This window comes from Diabrotica virgifera, chromosome 4, assembly GCF_917563875.1.
Source record: "Diabrotica virgifera virgifera chromosome 4, PGI_DIABVI_V3a".
Lineage (NCBI taxonomy): Eukaryota > Metazoa > Arthropoda > Insecta > Coleoptera > Chrysomelidae > Diabrotica > Diabrotica virgifera.
The window spans coordinates 29336084-29359547 of record NC_065446.1 but is presented as its reverse complement, the minus strand read 5'-3'; the positions used below and the strand labels follow the sequence as shown (position 1 = coordinate 29359547).

Here is a 23464-nt window from a genome sequence, read left to right as displayed (position 1 = left end):
TGTTTTCGAAAGTTCTGCAAACTTTCAACAGTGCGACGGCAGTACGACAGTGACACTATACTATCAAAACAATATTTTTTGGATAATTATTTTTTATAACAATAATTATTATACTCGCATAGAAGCGCTAAATGTTGCCAAGTCAGTCAAGTTCGATTACTTGTTATAGATAATCGATTTTTAATAGTTCCAATGTGACACAAAATCTAGGCATGGGATAAAAATGTTTATTTTGAAGAAATTGTATTTTTTTGTTCTTCTTAATGGCGGTACAGGTCAGCTTTTGTAATATTGTGTTTAAATATAGTAATTTCCACATACTAACATATTTCTCATATTGGGCTCTGCACCGCTATTCTTTACTATATTACAAATATGTTTGCCAAATATCTTGACAAAATATCCAATATTAAAGCTTCAATTTTGAAACGCGTTTTGCATGGGCTGATGTTGCCTCTTAATCCACTTATTTTATTACATAGTTGTATTATACAAATTTGGTTATACAGTGATGAGCACGCTAATAACGGGCAAAATAGCACAAAAGATGGAAAACATATTAAGTTGTGAGATAAAATGAAATGAAACTAGTCGAGCTGGGAAATTTAGCGATAGTAACCTTTTTATTTACATAATATTGATTGTTTCCCAGCTTTACACATATCAGAGGAGTGTGTCAACTAAAACTGTCACTGTGATAGTGGTATTTGCCAAACTCGTCCGATGCTTCTAAAGGTGAGAAACAATCAATGTGATGTAAATGAATAGGTTAATATCGCTAAATTTCCCAGCTCGACTAGTTTTATTTCTTTTTATCTCAAAACCTAATACATTTTCCATCTTTTATGCTATTTTGCCGGTTATTAGCACGCTCATCACTGTATATTATTATCATTAAAGTATGGTCTTATTGTTTTTCAAGCAATTATGGGATACATCAGATGTTTATTATAACATTTAAAGTGCTCTACTGCACAGTTGCTCGAAATGACATAGTGTAGTTTACCTTCGAGGTCCAGATCTAATCTCTTATTAACTACAGCAAAAACCTTACTTCTCAGCAACGAGAAACAAAGTAATTCCAGTCTCTTGTTTCCAAGAAAAAATCATCTTTTCCTGTTTCTTCATCTCATCACTCCGTCTTTAACCTTTTAACTGAAAGAAAGGGATAGATCCATAAAATAATTTTAAGCTCTTATAATAAGAACGTGATATACATGGGACTGTTTCAATCATTCAGTGTGGGAACTCATGCAATTAAATATTATGTATTGTTTATACAAAGGATTTTGTTATATTATAGAGGTATTTGACTGTAGGAGTAGTACAATTTGATATTTTTTTATAAATAACCTCCATCAATAAAGATAACACTCGACTGGTAAAGACTGCTGTATACACCAGCTGCAATTGAAAGGGTTAATAGAGTCAATATATGGTCTAATAAATCAGGGCCGTGCCGTGCTATGATGCAGTGAGGCAGCCGCATCAGGCGGCATAATCAGTAAAATCTAATATAATAATAAATAATTCAACATTATTGGAGAGAAGTTTTGAAAAGAATTAGACTTTTGGCCTCACAATGTTTAGCTTTTCGTGGAACAACTGATCATTTGTTTTTACCTAATATTGGAAACTTTTTAAATTAGTGCAATTGCTCTCTGAGTTTGATCCAGTAATGTAAGAACATATCAGGCTAGTTCAAAGTTAGGTTTGTGACTTATTTAAGCAGCAGTAGGCAAGATGAATTAATAAGTTTAATGGCTATATTATCTTAAACAAAATTATCCAAATAGCAAAAATCGACAAATATTTTTCGATAATCGCCGATTGTACCCCAAACGTAAGTCATATTGAACATATGCTTAGACGATAAGAGTTGTCGCTTTTAATTCTTGTCAGAACAAATACCTATAATATCGAATGATTTTGTATTGTTTTTTTTTTTGAAGCTAATGATTCAACCAGTGAAGGTTTAACGTAACTTATTTTGACAAATTGGGAAAAGTTAGGTCTTGAGTTAGAATGGCTTAGAGGACAAGGCTATGATAACGGGACCGATATGAAAGGAATAAGAAAGGGTGTGCAAAATAGAATACCTACTTGAAAAATATCAGAGGCGCTTTACGTGCCCTGCGCATGCCGCTCTTTAAAATTAGTCATAATTGACGCAGCGTCTTCTTCTATAGAAACAACAACCTTTTTTGTATTATACAAGAACTGTAGGTACACTTTTTTTCTGGTTTTAAAAAGTGTTGGAAAGTTCTGAAAAAACATGTTTCAAACTAACTCTAAAACCGTTGAGTGTTACTAGATCACTAGATGGTCAAGTCGAATAAATGCATTGAAATCTTTAAGATTTAAATTTTGTAAAATATATGATGCCTTATTCGAAACAATAGAAGATATCAACAAAGATCCAGAAACTAAAGTCAAAGCATGAGGTTTAGCAAAAACTACTTATTAAAAATTATTAATTTATATGCGGTATTGTTCTTTGGCATTTGGTTATTTCATATAAGTTCAGTCTCGAAGATGTTGTAACATGTAACTGTAAATTTGTCAGATTGTGTAAAAATGTTGTCAGAAACGACAGAAAAAATGAAAAGTTACAGACAATCTGGCTAAGACCAAATGAAAATTATTGTTAATGGAATTGCAGAAAATCTTGATATAAGTTCCGAATTTCCAGCTGAAAATGAAATTCGATCCAGGAGAAAAAATCACAAATTTGATTACGAAAAATCTGTGGATGAGTTCTTAAAATTTAAAATAAATAATGTTTCATCTATATTTTAGACATTGCCATTAATTCTGAATGGTCGATTTTCCCTTCTAGAAACTCATAATAAAAATTTTAAATTTTTATATGATATTTTTAATGGAGGAAAATAGATGATAAAACACTAGAAAAATATTGTATGAATCTTCATTCCATACTTTCAATAGAAAAAGAATAAGAATCATATATAGAGTCAAATGATATTATAGAAAAATTGCGTGATATATCTCTAAGATTACCGTACTCCATGAAACCTTTTTTTAAGGTTTGGAGATTTTGAACTGTTTGTGCCAAAATAACCTAATTTCTTTATACCCAAATATACATAGTGTTATCACTAAGAATTTTATTAACACTCACTGTCTCGGTAGCTAGTACGTAAAGAAGTTTTTCAAAATTAAAAATTATTAAAAACTATTTACTAAAGTCCATAAGACAAAGAAAACTAAAAAATATAACACTAATTTCAATAGAGTCCCCACTAGCTGCGACTTTAACCAACGTGATTGACGAGTTTGCCAAAATTAAAGTCAGTAGAGAAGGGCAAAATTGTAATTTTTGTAAATGTTATTTAATGTTAATACATATTTCATTTAATTTAAAGTAGGTTTTTTCTTTAAAATAAAAGGTGTCCTACATTTTTTGTAGCTTCATTTAATAAAAATAAAAGTTAAGTTCCAATCATACTTCTTAAGGCGCGGCATTTCGAAGACTCGCATCATATTGAAAAGATGCACCGCACGGCTCTGTAATAAATTAACATTGTGTACAAAGGCCTTAAACTTTGCAATCAATCCTCGAAGAATACTAACTGAAGAAATTGTTTTAACATCAAAATTGCTGATTTTTCCAAATTGTGCCTAACTTTCTGTTTTAAATAGATATTATTTCCCCTTAGAGTTCTCTTTCTTAGCTAATAATTAAAAAAATTCTATTATATCCCAGAATTGGTGGTCTTCCCAAAGTTCACAAAGAAAATATACTTTGTACATCTGTCAATATAAATTATTTCATCAACACACCCTTGCTAACATACTCTCATTACAGTGAGGTTTACTTCCAAGACCTTACTACAAATAAGCCAGTACCAATACGAGAAATCAAAGCTGATCATGTTGGTCAGTTGGTGACAGCTAGAGGTATTGTTACTCGTTGCACTGAAGTTAAACCTATGATGTGTGTTGCTACATATACCTGTGATCAATGTGGGGCTGAAACATACCAACCTGTCAATGCTTTGAGTTTTATGCCAGCTGATATGTGCCAAAGTGCTGACTGTAAAACTAATAGGTCTGGTGGAAGATTATACTTGCAAACAAGAGGATCAAAGTTCATTAAATTTCAGGAAGTTAAAATACAGGAACATGTAAGTAATTTTTAAATCGTTATTATGTAGTGTACAATAGAATAGAATTATATAGACAAATATTGTATGTCCAAAATTGATGTTTTCAGTAAAATCGATTTAAAAGTTTGCGTTGTCCTAGACAAACCGTACATACTTTAAAAGTAACTAAATTACAGTTAAGTTCGTGTTACACCTTTCTTTTATGTCTTATTCAGTTCAATTTCTGTTAGGGTTAAATGTTAATCACATTTGACAAGCTAAAAGTAACCCCCTGTGTGGACATACAATAAATGAATGGCGTTAGGCATAACTCGACCAAGCGCCAAAACATAGTTTTGAGATAAATGGCTTCAAAGTTTTTCGTTTCTTGGTTGCTTAATGGTCGCTTAATGGTAAGTGGATTAATGTCGCTTGGTTTAATTTTGTTTTTCTTAGTAACCGTTAACGTGACAATAACAGAGATTTTTTCCAAGATAGTTTTAGCTATGTGTCACCAGAATCTGCTCTTATCTCGATATTAAAGAAATGGCGCTTGGTCGAGTTATGCATAACGCCGTCCAAATGTGAAGTAAAACATGGACATATAATATATTATTGCCATACTGCAATTGTAAAATACCATAAAATCAGATTTAAAATAGTACTAGTAGTACAAGTAGTACTTACGCACTAGACGCAGATGTGTGCAACACATAGGTACTATAGGCTGACGAGCCTCCAATAATATAGACAAATATTGTATCTTTGGACATACAATAAAAGAGTCGTTCAGTTTGAATTTTATGAAGAGCATTTTGTGTGAAAAGTATTGTTATTGGACATACAACATTTGTGCTCTAAGTGTATGGTGCTGTTAATGGACATGTCTCTAATGCTACTTTAGTAACTAGCAAACCGTTCTAAGAGGATATACAATATTTGAGCACAATACAGATTCATCTCGACTGGTATAGACCAGAGACTATCTCATTTTAAACAAAAATGGACATACAATATTTGTCCTCTTAGCCATCGATATACAAAGTCTCCAAAAGGATATACATAAATACATTTGTAAACCTAGAGAGATGAGTTAAGTTTGCTGTGGTTAAGGGCCATCCAATGTTGTAAATCCAAGAATTTGTATTATTTTATACATGTATTGTATAGAAAAGATGGTTTTGAAAGCTATAAATTGAAGACACAAGTGCATGAAGGGTCTATGTGACATTTTCAAGTTATTGAGAAAAATGAAGTTAAAGTTTTTATACTAGAACTTTTTTACTATAAGATCTAAATAGACTAAATTTATAGGATAGGTAGTTCTAAAACTAATATATTTATTAACACTATTAACACTATTAAAAAAAACTAAAAATATTTATTATATATTTTTTATATATAAAATATAAATCCTTTATGCACTTACATTTTAAAATTTACTGTGTACATATATCCTTTACACTCTAGTAACTTAGAAAATATTAATTTTAAAACGTGTTTGACTTGTTTAAAAGATTTCTAGGTTTGAACAACTTACTTTTAACACAAAAAAACACATTTAGAAAAAATTGTCACATAGACCCTTCATGCACTTGTGTCTTCAATTGTTTAATGACAATTTGCCTTTAAATTCCCTATTAGTCCGTCCATCACCTGATTCCCCATTTGGGTATCCTCTGTCAACCTGGACCAACACAGTCTCTCCAACGATGGTGGTATTTGCAACTCTATTCCTGGGCATAGATTCTATCCTGTTCAAGCAAATATCCTTCACTCATTTATGTCTCAGAGATTGGTTATGGATATTTTCGAAGTGTTGTTTGAAGTCCCCTCTATATCCAAAAAGGCTTCCAGCTTTACTTCTTTATTTTTAATTGAGTTCTCCACATTTTTAATGAGCCTATGGAGTGTTGCCTCATTAGAGACTTTGCCTTTTCCAGTCCTCTTGTTCCCAGTTTAGTAATGAAAGTTAATCTAATTTCCCTCCATCTACCCGAAGGCTACATTACTTCTGAGTACATTATATATTCTACAGTACAAAAGTTCCGGTCCCTTTTGAAATATCACTAGATATAGATACCATCCATTCCTGGTGGTTTATTTGACTGGCATGAGTTTATTGCCCAGGCTACTTTTTCATTAGTCCATTAAAATGTTACATTTAGGTTGCATTTCTTAGAGGAGTCAATTTTATTTTTTTAATGTGTAGGGGGGTTCAGTAGAAGCTTAAGTTCAAGTTTTTGGGGTCGCCACCCTTGTCCCCCGGCCGCCATATTGGAAAAAGGGGCTGCAAAGGGCTTTCGCGCTGTATCTCCTAAACTAGCAAACGTACAGAAAATTCCATTATACATAAAATGTAGCAAATTAAATTTTCTACAATTTTATATGTATTACTTTTTATCGTCAAGTGACCACCAAAAAAGTTATACACAAAAATATGAGAAAATTTTGTAAGAAGTTTTCTTTTGGAGGTTATAACTTTTTTTTCCGTTCATTTCACAATAAAATAACATCATAGCGATTTTGCAGAGGATTTTTCAATGAATAATTTTCACTATAAAGTTGTTTAATTTTATTTAATATCTAGGTTTTACAGCGCTCCAATATTGACCAGATTCTCGAATTCTCATAGGAATACAATAAAAAAAATACTTTTCTATCTATATATTAGTCGAGCGGCAGCAATCGTTATGCCGACCACGAAAATCAAATTTAAGGTGAATGACTAATTTTGATCTATTTTTATGTTTTCGAGGTCGTTGAATCCGAATATGAAGTTTATTTTTATCTAGATTTGGTGGAACATGTTCAAAAATCAAATTTTATACAAAAATGCCGAAAATCAGTTTTGATGATTTTTCAAATTTTTCTCGCTGTATCCTTGGTCGCTGTAAATATTTCCTTTTGAAAATTTTACTGTGTCATCTTTGAAATATGTAAATAACCATGGAATTTTTCCAAAATGTTTAAACACATTAAAAAAGGAGTTGTTAGTTTTTAAACATTTTGTCATCATATTTCGTTAGTTTCATGTTTACTTAAAAAAGTTGAGTGACAAATTTTTTAGTTTATAATTTTAACCAACACAACAATAAAATATAATTCATGAAGGTTTTGGGAAAATTTTAAGTCAAAATATACAATAGAAAAAAAGTTATGTTACTTCATAGACAAGCGGCACACCCCAAAAAACGCTTGTATCTCGAGATCCTGACCACGGTGTGGTGAATGGCTAATTTTGATCATACTTTATGATTTTGATATCAAAAATTCGTTTTTTGCTCTTCATAAGAATTTTGCATTTTGTGGTTGCGTCATTCTTCTTCTGAACCGGCAAACAACTTCTTGGGCGTTTTCTATACAGTAGACTCCCGTAAGTCGGCCACCTCGGGACCGGACCCTTGGCCGAACTTAAAAGTGGCCGAACTAACCGATGCTTATCTAAAAAATGCCCATTAATTGTTTGTATGGATCTACCAAAAACAAAACACTTGTACATTAAGTAGAAGACAACACAGAGGAATACTCTGACATATATTTAACATATATGAAAAGATAAACTTTTACAAAAATACCATAAAACAATACTTACACAACTCTAAGCCTAATAAAATTTAAAAATATTATTGCACATTGGTGGTTTGGCTTCTCAAACACTTAAAAAAAGTCAGTAATTTTTTTCTGAATTTTCTTTTCTAATGATTTTTGATGTGCAAAGTGTGTGACTAATGCCCAGAGAGCCGGCCGGACTAAGCGGAGACCGAACTAACCGAGGCCGAACTTACGGGAGTCTACTGTATATGCTTAGGGTTATAAGTTTTATAGTGGGGAGAAAGGTCAAAAACAGATTAATAATAGCATAGGAATGTTAAAATCATAATAAATTATACGAATAAAAAATATGTATAGATAGAAAAGTAAGCCTAACTTTTTTTTTATTGTATCTCTATGAGCACTCGAGAATCTGCTCAAGTTTGGAGCGCTGTAAAACCTATATAAATAAAAAAAATTAAACTACTTTATACTGGAAATTGTTCGCTAAGAAACCCTCTACAAAATTGCTATAATGTTATTTTATTTTAAAATGAGCTGAAAAAAAGTTATAACCTCCAAAAGGAAACTTGTTAAAAATGTTGTTTATATATTTTTGTTTATCTTTTGTGTTAGTCACTTGACAATAAAAAGTAATAGAAAAAAAATTGTAGAAAATTTAATTTTCTACATTTTATGTTTAATTAGATTTTCCGTAGGGTTTGTAGTTTACGAGATATTCGCAAAATTAAATTCCAACAGAGGGCGCTCAAAATTTCAAAGATGGACGACAACGCTAGGAAAACAATTCATTTTGTCATTTGAATTCACAGTTCTAAAACGTTAAATTAAAATCATTTACAGGAGTGTTTTGCCAAAGTAACCACTAAGTTTTGCAACTAAAACATCTTATAACTTAAAGACGACTCAAAATTATGTTTAATCTGTATGCATTCATTAAAATTTGATGCTAACTACTGATTTGTTTTTACCTTTTTTTCATAAAAAAATCTGGCCCCCGATAATCACACAGCGTTCTAAAAATTATTAATCTAAGGATTTCTAATTTTGTTTTTAATTTAATTAATAGGTGCACTACAGTTTATTTTACACCGACAGATAACAATTTTTAATTAAATAAAAACTGGAAACTAAGTAGGTGAATTTATTTTATAATAATTGTGTTCTGGAAATTACGAAGTGGTCGGGATATTTTTCATAACAATGTACATTCTATGTACAGAATATATACTACATTTTATTCATTTATTTAATTTTGCAGTCGCTTAAACATTAAAAAAATACTACGTTTAATACAAACGTTAAATTAACAAAATGTGTGATTTGGCATTGGTTAATTTAGGTCATTACGTAGAGTATAATAGGAATGAATACTGAGGAACACTGCAATAGTTTTTTTAAGTCGAAATTATTGTTAATTACAACATAAACTGACCGCAAATATGTACACAAGTTAATGGCAAAGTCAATGTTTTCCTTGAGTTGATGCTTTTCAAATGCGCCACCAGGCGTCGCCCACTTTGCGGTTCCTCGCCAATAGCGCGAAACCCCTTTGCACCCCATTTCCAAGATGGCGGCCGGGGGACAAGGGTGGCGACCCCAAAAACTTGAACTTAAGCTTCTACTGATCCCTCCTACACATTAAAGCAAATAAAATTGACTCCTCTAACAAATGCAAGGTATGGCTTAAAAAATGTAACATTTTAATGGAGTACATAGTTTACAATGTTATTGACTGTCTGTCAGTTAGTTCTTGACAACCTCTGCAAAGCTTTGTGGCCTGCTGATATCCAGTCAATTGGTGATTCAACTATTTGTAACCCAGAGAAGTGCACCCTAAAGGACTCTTCAGCTGTGTCTCTTCCTGTATTGGTATACTCGCCCTCATCATTTAGGAATGAGTTAATTGGTGGTGTTTTCTCCTTTGAGAGCAACTTCTAAAATCCATTCTTGAGTAGAAGACAATTAGCAATGTTAAATACCCTGTGTTTATACTGGTGATTAGGATTGGAAAGGAATTTACTTTGATTTTACTTTTTAGCTACTATTTTTTTATTTTAGAGTGATCAAGTTCCAGTGGGTCACATTCCACGCACTTTAACAGTATTTTGTAGAGGGGAAGTTACAAGACAAGCATTACCTGGTGACCATGTTGCTATTACCGGTGTTTTCTTACCACTATTGAAGCAAGGTTTCAAACAGATAATGGGTGGACTGTTATCAGATACCTACATGGAAGCTCATGTAAGAAAAATAGATTTGTTATTCAAAAGTAATTTAGTTTAAAAAACGTATTTTTTAGAAAATAATTTCGTTAAACAAGATGAACATGGAAAATTCAGACAACCTTCTTACACCGGAGGAATTGGCAACACTTACAGAAGATGATTTCTACACAAAATTGGCGATGTCGTTAGCTCCTGAAATTTATGGACATTTGGATGTTAAAAAGGCGTTGTTACTTCTTTTGGTTGGTGGTGTTGATAAAAGGCCCGATGGAATGAAAATTCGTGGAAATATTAATATTTGTCTTATGGGAGATCCTGGTGTTGCCAAATCACAATTGTTGGGATATATCAATAGACTGGCCCCAAGAAGTATGTTCATTTCTATAAGTTTCTATAGTCATTAACTAATTGTTTAATACTATTTTAACTAAACCATTGGTTTAGTTAGTAGAGCCATTGGTTTTTATTTAAAGTTTTTGGAGTTTATAACAGTAATATCAGAATTTTTAAACTTAAATGAATTTCTTTAAATGGAAACTACCTATTTATAAATAATGTTCTTCTTCTTAAAGTGCCTAGCTTCTCCAAGTAAAGGTAAAGCTGGTGCCATAAATCCAGCAAAAACGGACCACGATTGTGTCCTGCAGCCACGCTACAGGAAGTCACAAATTGAAGTTGACAATGATTGATAAGGCAAAAAACCTTTATCTTTTAAGGGCACTATAGCAGAAAAGTTACTTGTTGATTACTTAAACCAAAGGAAAGGGTGGATTGATAAAAAAATATTTTTCAAGAGCGATTCGAAGTCAAATTTGTACCAGAAGTCAAAAACATTTAAAAGCAAACAATTTGCCCCAAGATACTGTATTTTTAATTGACAACGCCCCCTCACATCCTGAAACACATATGCTTAAGTCTGCTGACGGAAAAATATTTGCCAAATTTTTGCCCCCAAACACGACTGCGTTAGTTCAGCCTATGGATCAAAGTATCATTGCGTCTATGAAGAGGAACTACAGAACAAAGTCAGTTCACTCAAAAATTAAAGAAGGATATCACTATTTTCAACTCCATTTACGAAATTGCATCTGCATGGGAGTCTGTAAAGTCTTCAACAATTGCGAAGTCATGGAGGAAACTGTTATCAAACATCGAAAATTGTGTCAAACTAGCAGTTGGAGAAGATGAAAATGAACTGCCTGTACTTACAAGTTTAATGAATTCAGTTCCTGACATTGCCATTTCGGTTGTGTTTAGTTTGTTCATATTTGCATGCTGACGGAAAAATATTTGCCAAATTTTTGCCCCCAAACACGACTGCGTTAGTTCAGCCTATGGATCAAAGTATCATTGCGTCTATGAAGAGGAACTACAGAACAAAGTCAGTTCACTCAAAAATTAAAGAAGGATATCACTATTTTCAACTCCATTTACGAAATTGCATCTGCATGGGAGTCTGTAAAGTCTTCAACAATTGTGAAGTCATGGAGGAAACTGTTATCAAACATCGAAAATTGTGTCAAACTAGCAGTTGGAGAAGATGAAAATGAACTGCCTGTACTTACAAGTTTAATGAATTCAGTTCCTGACATTGCCATTTCGGTTGTGTTTAGTTTGTTCATATTTGCATGCTGACGGAAAAATATTTGCCAAATTTTTGCCCCCAAACACGACTGCGTTAGTTCAGTCTATGGATCAAAGTATCATTGCGTCTATGAAGAGGAACTACAGAACAAAGTCAGTTCACTCAAAAATTAAAGAAGGATATGACTTAAAAAGTTTTGGAAGCCATTCACTATTTTCAACTCCATTTACGAAATTGCATCTGCATGGGAGTCTGTAAAGTCTTCAACAATTGTGAAGTCATGGATGAAACTGTTATCAAACATCGAAAATTGTGTCAAACTAGCAGTTGGAGAAGATGAAAATGAACTGCCTGTACTTACAAGTTTAATGAATTCAGTTCCTGACATTGCCATTTCGGTTGTGTTTAGTTTGTTCATATTTGCATGCTGACGGAAAAATATTTGCCAAATTTTTGCCCCCAAACAAGACTGCGTTAGTTCAGCCTATGGATCAAAGTATCATTGCGTCTATGAAGAGGAACTACAAAACAAAGTCAGTTCACTCAAAAATTAAAGAAGGATATGACTTAAAAGAGTTTTGGAAGCCATTCACTATTTTCAACTCCATTTACGAAATTGCATCTGCATGGGAGTTTGTAAAGTCTTCAACAATTGTGAAGTCATGGAGGAAACTGTTATCAAACATCGAAAATTGTGTCAAACTAGCAGTTGGAGAAGATGAAAATGAACTGCCTGTACTTACAAGTTTAATGAATTCAGTTCCTGACATTGCCATTTCGGTTGTGTTTAGTTTGTTCATATTTGCATGCTGACGGAAAAATATTTGCCAAATTTTTGCCCCCAAACACGACTGCGTTAGTTCAGTCTATGGATCAAAGTATCATTGCGTCTATGAAGAGGAACTACAGAACAAAGTCAGTTCACTCAAAAATTAAAGAAGGATATGACTTAAAAAGTTTTGGAAGCCATTCACTATTTTCAACTCCATTTACGAAATTGCATCTGCATGGGAGTTTGTAAAGTCTTCAACAATTGTGAAGTCATGGAGGAAACTGTTATCAAACATCGAAAATTGTGTCAAACTAGCAGTTGGAGAAGATGAAAATGAACTGCCTGTACTTACAAGTTTAATGAATTCAGTTCCTGACATTGCCATTTCGGTTGTGTTTAGTTTGTTCATATTTGCATGCTGACGGAAAAATATTTGCCAAATTTTTGCCCCCAAACACGACTGCGTTAGTTCAGTCTATGGATCAAAGTATCATTGCGTCTATGAAGAGGAACTACAGAACAAAGTCAGTTCACTCAAAAATTAAAGAAGGATATGACTTAAAAAGTTTTGGAAGCCATTCACTATTTTCAACTCCATTTACGAAATTGCATCTGCATGGGAGTCTGTAAAGTCTTCAACAATTGTGAAGTCATGGATGAAACTGTTATCAAACATCGAAAATTGTGTCAAACTAGCAGTTGGAGAAGATGAAAATGAACTGCCTGTACTTACAAGTTTAATGAATTCAGTTCCTGACATTGCCATTTCGGTTGTGTTTAGTTTGTTCATATTTGCATGCTGACGGAAAAATATTTGCCAAATTTTTGCCCCCAAACAAGACTGCGTTAGTTCAGCCTATGGATCAAAGTATCATTGCGTCTATGAAGAGGAACTACAAAACAAAGTCAGTTCACTCAAAAATTAAAGAAGGATATGACTTAAAAGAGTTTTGGAAGCCATTCACTATTTTCAACTCCATTTACGAAATTGCATCTGCATGGGAGTTTGTAAAGTCTTCAACAATTGTGAAGTCATGGAGGAAACTGTTATCAAACATCGAAAATTGTGTCAAACTAGCAGTTGGAGAAGATGAAAATGAACTGCCTGTACTTCAGTGGCGACGCGTGAGTTTTTCTAAAGTGTTACCAAAACCAGATGTAAAAAAATCTTATTTAAAAAAAATATTTTGAACCGCCCAAATATAAGTTTTTGTAACAGGTATAACAGGTATAACAATAAATAATAAACAAACTAAACATATTATTCTACCATAAAATTAACTTAAAAAAATGAACAAGTAGGAAAAAGAACAGATTTTGAAAACTATTGTTTATATTTTAATTGTTCCATTTTCAATATCATTTTTTTCTTTAAAATAATATATAAAAAAATATACAAGTAGAATGACTTTTCAAGTAGTTGATCAATTACGCAATACGTAGCAACACTCTTCCATGTTTAAATGCACGCACACTGTAATCTGTAATAGGTACTAAACCAACGTTACCAATCTTCAAAATGGTGACACTACTGATATGCACAGCGTGCCCGCGCGCCGTCTCTAGACCCGTCGCTCCTTCAAAATTTTCAGAGCTAGTCCCGATCGATAGCGAGGTTTCTCCTGCGTACCGTTTACCAGTGCCAGTATTGGTAACAGCATAATAATAATAGATAACGTGCCATGGATTCACATATCTCGCCAATATTTTCGTGCATCTAGTTGGCTATTTACTGAATTAGGTACTATTAACAAGTATTTCTGTTGGTAAAAAATATAAATGGAATTATTTCGTAGTAGTCATAAAATATTTATTTGCAAGATTTGTAACTGTTACCAATGGTAACAGTGGTTACATGGACGCTTCGCCGCTGCTGTACTTACAAGTTTAATGAATTCAGTTCCTGACATTGCCATTTCGGTTGTGTTTAGTTTGTTCATATTTGCATGGGTTAGGGTCCTGATTTGACAACCATAAGTTGTGATAGGAAGGATGCAATGGTTGAACACTTTGCTGTTGAGGTATTCTGTGGTGCTTAAGTATTTAACTGAATTTTCCAAATCCTGCCCATGTCATTGCTCTTCTAGTGATTTCCACCCTTCGTTTTTCTTTGTCAAGTTTCAGAATTTGGCTTAGATAGACACATATATATTAGGGTGGCCCTTAACATACAGGGTGGGGCATTAGTGTGACAAAGTCCAATTACTCGTTTGTCGTAAGAGATACGAAAAAAAAGTTATTTAGGTAAAAGTTGGGGCAGACATAGTATCATATTTTAAAAATATTTTCAAATATACAGGGGCGTCCGTATTGACAGGGTGACACAAACTTATGTTTTTTTAAATGGAACACCCTGTATATTTTTACATTTTTGAATTCTCCTCGATGTTTCCTTTCTTAAAATATATGGTTTTGTAATATTATACGAGGTAGTTTAAAAGTTAATTAAGTTTTTTTGTTAATTTCGTAGCAAAATCTACACCCTGTAGAATTGTAGTGATTTGACATCAAATTTTCTATTTACATTCAAACGATTTTTAGTATAGTCTACTACTGTTAATCATTAATAGTATAGCGAAATTTTTAATTTTAGTATACAGGGTGGGTCGAAACTCGGAATGAGTATTTTCTGAGTTTTCTTAAATGGAACACCCTGTATTTTAGTATTGTAATGAAGTTACATTTTATGGTACTTTTTTATTTCTTAAGCATTCCCTATACCTAAGTGCTTTAATTTGTAAGTTATTCGTCATTCTTTAAGCAAACATTAATTGCAACAAAAATTATGTAAAATTTCATTAGGTAGCCGTGAAAATATTCAATCAAAAGTAATTTTTCGAAAAAAAATACATAATAATCTAGCCTGATCCTTATTTATTAATATTGGATGAGATATCTAAATAGATTCGTAGTTAAGGTTGTTGGTGCTTAAAATATGAATCAAACATACAAAATTCTGCCTAGTTGGCTATGACACAAAATTTGCTTAAATATTTGACATTATGCTATTTATATAGTTCCAGTTGATTTGATACCATTACTAATATTAATTTTTCTAATGAGGAACGGATTAAAATGGCTTTGTGCTAGGAGAGTATAACAAAAATGAGCTACTTGCAATAAAAATTTATCATCAGCAATTCCCTGATAGACGACAACCAAAAAGAGAAACTTTTGAAAGTATACTAAAACGGTTTCAACAGACTAGATACTTAGATTGTAAGAACGATTGTACTAATATGCAGATCCTCAGTGACACTAAGGATTACATTTAATTGCTGTTTTCTTCACTTACAATAATTTTTATTCGAGCAGATTTATCATAATCTAAGTGATCAGTCCGTTGAAACCGTTCTAGTATATTTTTAAACGTTTCTCTTCTTAGTTGTCGTCTATCAGGGAATTTCTGATGAAAAATTCTTATTGCTAGTAGCACATTTTTGTTATATTCCACTAGCACCAAAATCTTATTAATCAGTTTCTCATAAGAAAAATACATATTAGTAATGATAACAAAGCAACTGGATCTATAAAAATAGTATAATGTCAAATTTTAAAGGAAATTTAGTGTCATAGCCGACTAGGTAGAATATTGTATGTTTTTATTAATATTTTGCGCTCCAACAACCTTAACTACGAATTTATTTGGATATTTCATCCAATAGTACTAAATTAAGGATCAGACTAGATTATGATGTATTTTCTTTTCCAAAAATTATTTTTGATTAAATATTTTCACAGCCACCTAATAAAATTTCACGTACTTTTTCTTACAATTAATGTTTGGCTTAAAGAATCACGAATAACTTACAAATTAAAGCACTCAGGTATAGGGAATGCTTAAGAAATAAAAAAGTATCATAAAATATCATTTCATTACAATACTTAAATATAAGGTGTTCCATTTAAGAAAACTCAGAAAATACTCATTCCGAGTTTCGACCCACCCTGTATACTAAAATTAAACATTTCGCTATACTGTTAATGTTTAACAATAGTAGACTATATTAAAAATCGTTTGAACATAAAATAACAATTTGATTCATCTATCACTAAAATTCTACAGGGTGTAGATTTTGCTAAGAAATTAACAAAAAAACGTAATTAACTTTTAAACTACCTCGTATAATATTACAAAACCATATATTTTAAGAAAGGAAACATCGAGGAGAATCCGAAAATGTAAAAATATACAGGGTGTTCCATTAAAAAAACATAAGTTTGTGTCGCCCTGTCAATACGGACGACCCTGTATATTTAAAAATATTTTTAGATTATGGTACTATGTGTGCCCCAACTTTTACCTAAATAACTTTCTTTCGTATCTCTTACGACAAATGAGTAATTGGACTTTGTCACACTAATGCCCCACCCTGTATGTGAGAAAATTTAAATTTTAAAATTTCACCCTCTCACCCCCCAAAAGTGTTCCATTATACATCAAACTTAAACGTGCGAAATTTCATGAAAATCAGTGAATATTTAGAGGTGGCCCCGGGTCTGGAAGTTTCGTATATTCGTTATTCATGTTAGTATATTGCCATAATAAAATAATGGGATATATAAAATAATTTTAAAAATTTATAACAGTTACTACTTCTTATGTTGTTTTGTTTTCAAGATTTCGCTTTCTATAGAGCCCGGAAATATTTTTCGATGCTCCGCGACTACTTGCAAGAGACTGTTCTTCCTTATTAGTGAGTTTTTGTTAAGGTCTTCAATTAGTGCAACTCCTCTTTCTGTCCTATCATTTGTGGTCACGAAATTCTTCACCATCTTTTAAGCTGCCTTGAAACTTTCATCATCTTTCCATTGAACCGGATCTCTTTTTAAAAAGTCGTCAGGGAGTCCAAGCATGTTGAAGAATTGTTTGGAGTTTACAGTAAAAACTTCTCCAGACCTTTGATCTTGAAAAATGCACAAGATTTCATATCAGTAGGACGTTTTAGAGGGTGTTCAGCAGCTTCATTCTCCATAGCTGCAATCATTAATCTTTTGGATTCTGGAAGTATCCTGGAATCAAAAAGACTCATCGGAAAGAGATGTTCAGATAGATATCATAAGTGTTTTTGAAGTTTTTGGCTCGTTACGATGGCACTTCTTTCGTTAAGGAGCTGTTTCCTAAGTCGAAATCATCTAGTCCCTCAAGTATACGCTGACTGCGAAGAGCGCTGATTTACAATTCCCTTCGGCTCCGAAGCTGTGATTAATTGGCTGTGAAGCAACCACATCTTTATAGCATAGATAACTTTCGACTTCCATCTCGCCTCTGCATGGCTCCAGGATAATAGAAACGAACCAGTTGGAAGCCAGTTCAAAAGTACTTTTGTCTATAATTGAACAGCTGTCTTGAATCTTTCGAAAATACTTATTTGGAAGCTAGATGATTTACTACTCATTACCTCATCAAACACAGATCCAGCTATAAGTTCCGAAATGTGGCGGCAGGCTAAAAAAAGTAAGTCCTTTCTGGAGTTATGCTGAAGAATGGTACATGTTCCCGACTTCGGCACTGAGTCGCATGCAGTAGTATCGAAACATAGAGCTGCGACTTCATGAACAATACCCCATTTCTACAAACATTCCAAAATGGCATTTGCCTGGGCAATTCCCGTTCCATTGTGTAATTTTGGAACACCCAGCAGCTGTTCATATCCACGATTGACATTTGACACAACAACAGAAAGGCGATCCACATTTTTCTTGGAAGTTAAGTCCTCCATTAGCTTACCGTCCAAATGAACAATAACAGGTCCAGAAATTAAAAAGTCTTTTTTTTTAATTTTGTTGCAATCTTGTATCGAGTTATCTCTCTCTCTCTCTCGCGCTGAATATAGTTGCGATTGATGACTAACGAGCTTACATATTGACCAAGACTGGATACTACATCACTAATAATAAATGTGGCTGTCTTGTACAACACCTGGGTTCTACCGAGAGAAGACGAAAATTCACAAGTTATGATTTTGATTCGTGCTCTTTTAGGTAAGGTTTCACCTTCAGAAGTCTCAGCCGCACCAACGCACGTTAGCATCATCATTGTTGTCTAAGTCCATTTAACCTTCACCAATTTTAATATTCTTTATTCCTGTGCTTAATTGTAACTGATAGGCGATTAATTATTAATATCTTTTACATTATTGGCAGAAATTCGTAGTACATGACTAATTTCAATTGCATGGGGTCTCAGGGCCACCTTTAACTATTTTCAGATTTCAATAAAAAATTTTATTTTTAAGTTTCTCCATAATTGGAACAATTTTAGGGGGTGAGAGATAACAATCGTTAAATTTCATTTTTAAGGGCCACCCTAATATATATTCTTTGAGATCAAAGAGGTAGATCAAACATATATATTTGTGATAGGAACAGGAACAGGTCAATACAAGTTGCGTCCTAAGCATGTGAAATTCTGAACTCTATCTATTTTTTACTGTAAAGATTACACAGTGTTGTCCACCAAGATGTTAGAAGAATGTAACCATATGATATTTAACTGTGATATAGATTTTTTAAATTCTTCTGTGAAACAAATAAAAGTTGCTTTTGAATCAAATTTCTTGTCTACAAAAGTTGTTGTAAAATTTTAATTAGATATATGTATATAGCCCAGTAAATGAACGGGAAATACGGCGATACCGTGTAATTTTCAGGGGCAACTCCGAATTGCATGAAAATTTGGATTTAGGTTCTACTTACCCTCCACTTCAAAGTTGAAATTGTGTCGTTGGTTGCTTTTACTTGGGGGTGACAGTCACCCCTTCTCGGGGGTGGAAAAACATACGTTCAGGATAAGACCAGAAATGGATAAATTGACTGATTTTAAGCAACTTTTGTTCTATAGAGTTTTTTATGTAAGTTAATACTTTTCGAGTTATTTGCGATTGAAAATGTTTATTTTTCGACAAAAAAACTACGTTTTCAGACGGTTTTTCGCAAATAACTCAAAAAGTAAAGATTTGATCGAAAAAAATATCCTCACCAAAAGTGTAGCTTATAAAAAACCGAAAAAAATGGTGTATCAGTAAAGTCTATCAATCAAGCAAAAACAAAGTTGTAGCTCATGAAAAATACGTTCTTATTCGTCTAATTCCAAATCGAATATTTCAAGGTGAAATCACCGAAAAATTAAGCACTTTTCTGGAAAAAGTCATTCAAACTTTTTTAACATGTTTATAAAAAGCTTTATTTTAATTGTTTATAAAAGTTTCTAGCATTAAAAATAAGCGAGTTACACTCTAAATAAAGTTGGCCCTCTTTGTTTTGGTAAAAAAATCATGAAAATCTCCCCGTGTTTAGCTCCCCAAATGAAATTAATCGCTACCGCCTTACTAATAATTTACTTACTTATTTTTTTTTATTTGATCTGTCAGTCTCACAGGTTTAAAGTGCTTATTTTTGAAAGTGTTATAGTTGACAAAGCTTGATTAAGTCACTAATCACGAGTGTGCAAATGCAAATTTTGAACAGCCATATCTTAACCAATTTTTTTCTTACGGAAAAACAAAATGAAACTAGCATATTTATAATAGCAAAACCTACATTTTTTTACTCTTTAAGATTTCTCTTATCACTAATACTTTTTAAGTTATTTTGAAAAAAGGAAATTTTTCAAAAATTTTTAGAAAGTTTTTTTTTACCATAAAACCAAAATTTTTTTAAAGATAAGCACTTTAAACCAATTAAACTTACAGATCATATAAATAATACACATACAGTTAAAATAAATGATAAAGTGGTAACGATTAATTTTATTTAAGGTGCTAAATACTTTTTTTTTCAGTGTAACTCGTTTATTTTTGATGCAAGAAACTTTTGTAAAAAACAAGTATAAACCTTTTTTTAGATACTTTAAAAATTTTAATAAGCTTTTCGCAATTATTCGATTTGGAATTAGACGAATAAGAACGTAGTTTTCATGAGCTACAACTTTGCTTTTGCTCAATGTATAGACTTTACTGATACACAATTTTTTTCGTTTTGTTATAAGCTACACTTTTGCTAAGAATATTTTTTTCGATAAAATATTTACTTTTTGAGTTATTTGCGAAAAACTGTCTAAAAAGTAGTTTTTTTTATCGAAAAATCAACATTTTCAATCGCGAATAACTCGAAAAGTTAGTGTTGACTTACGTAAAAAACTTTATAGAACGAAAGTTGCTTATAATCTGTCAATTTATCCATTTCCGGGCTTATTTTAAACACTCGTTTTTCACCCCCCGAGAAGGGGTGACTGCCACCCCCAAGTAAATGCAACCAACGGCACAAATTCAACTTTGAAGCGAAGAGTAAGTACAACCTAAATTCAAATTTTCATGCAATTCGGAGTTGCCCCTGAAAATTACACTCCAAAACGGTCATTCTATCTAGGGTTAGTTCTTAATATAGGTATTAGTTTTTAGCAGTAGTAAGCACTCTTAATGTAATGACAATCGTTTTGTGTATTAGAGGAGGTTAAATAAATAAATAAATAACTAAACTTGTATTGTCTTTTAAATCGCAACAAAATCACGTTTAAATATATATTTTATAGGTCAGTATACAACTGGACGGGGTTCATCTGGTGTAGGTTTAACAGCTTCTGTAATGAAAGATCCGATGACAGGTGAAATGATGTTAGAAGGAGGAGCTCTGGTATTAGCCGATCAAGGTGTATGTTGCATTGATGAATTTGATAAAATGGCTGACGAGGACAGAACCGCTATTCACGAAGTTATGGAACAACAGACAATCAGTATTGCTAAAGTATGTATATTATACACTGGGGTGCAAAATTAACCGGACACTTTAAAAATGGGTTATTTTTGATGTCTCAAATTTTCTAAACCTATTGTCCGATTTAAGTGATTTTTTAATATGTTATAGCCTTATTCTTTATCAATATCGCTGTAATAATATCGTGGCTAAACAGGTAAATTTTCGTTGCATACTGGGTGTACCAATGAAAGTGGTTTTTTCTCAAACTTCGCATCATCCTGTGGAATATTCTAGCATTTATAAAATACTCAAATTAAAACCTAACTATAGCCTTATGTTTCCTCAACATTCTGTTTTTTGATTCATTTGCTTAAGTAGGACCATAAAAAAGTTAGGAAATTTAACATTTAGCCATGTTCTTTATCAATACAGGGTGTTTCTAAATAAGTGCGACAAACTTTAAGGGGCAATTCTACATGAAAAAATAATGACAGTTTGCTTTATCAACCTATGTCCGCAAATGCTTCATTTCTGAGATAGAGGGTGTTGAAATTTTTCTTACAAATTGACGATTTATTTATTGCTTAAAAACCAATTGAGATATGCAAATAGAATTTAAGATTCACCATTGGCGCGCATACGGGTAATATAAGCCCTCATATTACCCGTATGCGCGCCAGTGGTGAATATTAAATTCTTAATTGTATGTCAAAAAATGTGCAATAACTACTTCTTAAAACCCACCAAATTTCATTTGCATACCTCAACCGGTTTTAAACAATAAATAAATCGTCAGTTTGTAAGAAAACTTTCGATACCCCCTATCTCGGAAACGAAGCATTTGCAGACATATCGTTGATACAGGAAACCGTCATTATTTTTTCATGCAAAAATTACTCCTTAAAGTTTGCCAATTATTATTTAAAAACACGCTGTATTGATGAAAAACATGGCTAGTTGTTAAAGTACCTAACTTTTTTATTATCCAACATAAGCGAATGAATTAAAAAACATAATGTTAAGAAAACCTGAGGCTATAGTTGGGTTTTAATTTCAGTATTTTATAGATGCTAGAATATTCTACAGGGTGATGCGAACTTTGACAAAAAAACACAGTTTGATTGATACACCCTGTATACAATGAAAATTTAACTGTTTAGCAACAATACTATTACAGCGATATTGCTTAAGAATAAGGCTATAATATATTAAAAAAATCACTTAAATCAGACAACAGGTTTAGGAAATTCGAGACATCAAAAATGACCCATTTTTAAGGTGTCCGGTTAATTTTGCACCCCAGTGTATTTCTGTAAACAAAATATTTATTTGTTTCCTATAGTCTATTGATAGAGTTAACCCTTTCACTGCCGATCACGCGCCAGCACGTGATATGGTTACTTCAGGCACCAGCGAGTGATGGTTACTTCAGCCAGGCTCAACAGAATGGCTCCTAGCCGAGTTCTATCCTGGGTTAATTTTTTATTTAGCATTATATTACACAAAAAAAGTTAATATTTCATTGTTTAATTTTGTTCTGAAGCTATTTCTTTGTGGCAACTTATGTAATTTACTATTTTACTTGGGAAATAAGCCACAGTTAAGTTAAAAAATTAAATTTATTGACGTTTCGACCTCCACTTCGGAAATCGTTATCGAAATACAAAATATTAATAAATTAAACAAATTTTGTTTATGTTGCTTGGTAAAAAAATTCTTATTCTCATTCTTGTTGACAACTCAGACATAAGTAAACGACTTTAAAATGATATTGCCAATATTTATGAGTTGCGTTCCTGGGACGACTTTTTTAAAGATAGTTAATTTGATTACATGTGAAATCAACCTTAACTTAGAATATCCGTCAGAAAAAATTATAGTGCACTGCAATCTAAAACTGTTCCTCCAGTGCGACAGAGAAAAGTGTTTGTAAACAGGGTATGCATCTCTTTCTAATCGGCGGTAGTGGGAAAGTCACGTGGTCGATAAACCCTGTCAATTAGAAAGAGATACATATCCTGTTTACAAGCGTTGTGTCGCACTGGGGAACAGGTTTAGATTGCAGCGCGTAGATTGTCTATGGTAAGTTATTAGTAAAAAACTGGTTAATTATTTAGCAATATTTTATTCTAGGCCGGCATTATGACAACATTAAACGCTCGTGTATCAATCCTAGCTGCTGCTAACCCTGCCTATGGTCGCTATAATCCAAAGAGAACTTTAGAACAGAATATACAGTTGCCAGCCGCTCTTTTATCACGTTTTGACTTGCTGTGGCTTATTCAAGATAAAGCTGACCGTGACAATGATCTAAAACTTGCCAAGCACATAACGTATGTCCACCAACATAGCAAACAACCGCCAATGGAAACCGCAGCATTAGACATGAAAGTTATGAGGAAGTACATATCTATGTGTAAAATGAAGGATCCTGCTATACCCGAGGAGTTGACAGATTTTATTGTTGGTAAGTTTTATTTAGATTTAATAGTGCATTCACTGAAGGTTTTCACCTCAG

The 23464-nt window shown here is 32.6% G+C and overlaps 1 protein-coding gene across 1 annotated transcript in view; it reads left to right on the top strand.

The window, feature by feature from the left end:
* Positions 1–23464, top strand: part of LOC114349359 (DNA replication licensing factor Mcm7) — a 31519-nt gene that overhangs the window by 1658 nt on the left and 6397 nt on the right. The window contains exons 3-7 of the mRNA XM_028299708.2: positions 3830–4148; positions 9726–9908; positions 9967–10261; positions 20783–20994; positions 23080–23413. Of these exons, the coding sequence (XP_028155509.1) occupies positions 3830–4148; positions 9726–9908; positions 9967–10261; positions 20783–20994; positions 23080–23413 (1343 nt within the window). The remainder of the gene's footprint in view (positions 1–3829; positions 4149–9725; positions 9909–9966; positions 10262–20782; positions 20995–23079; positions 23414–23464) is intronic.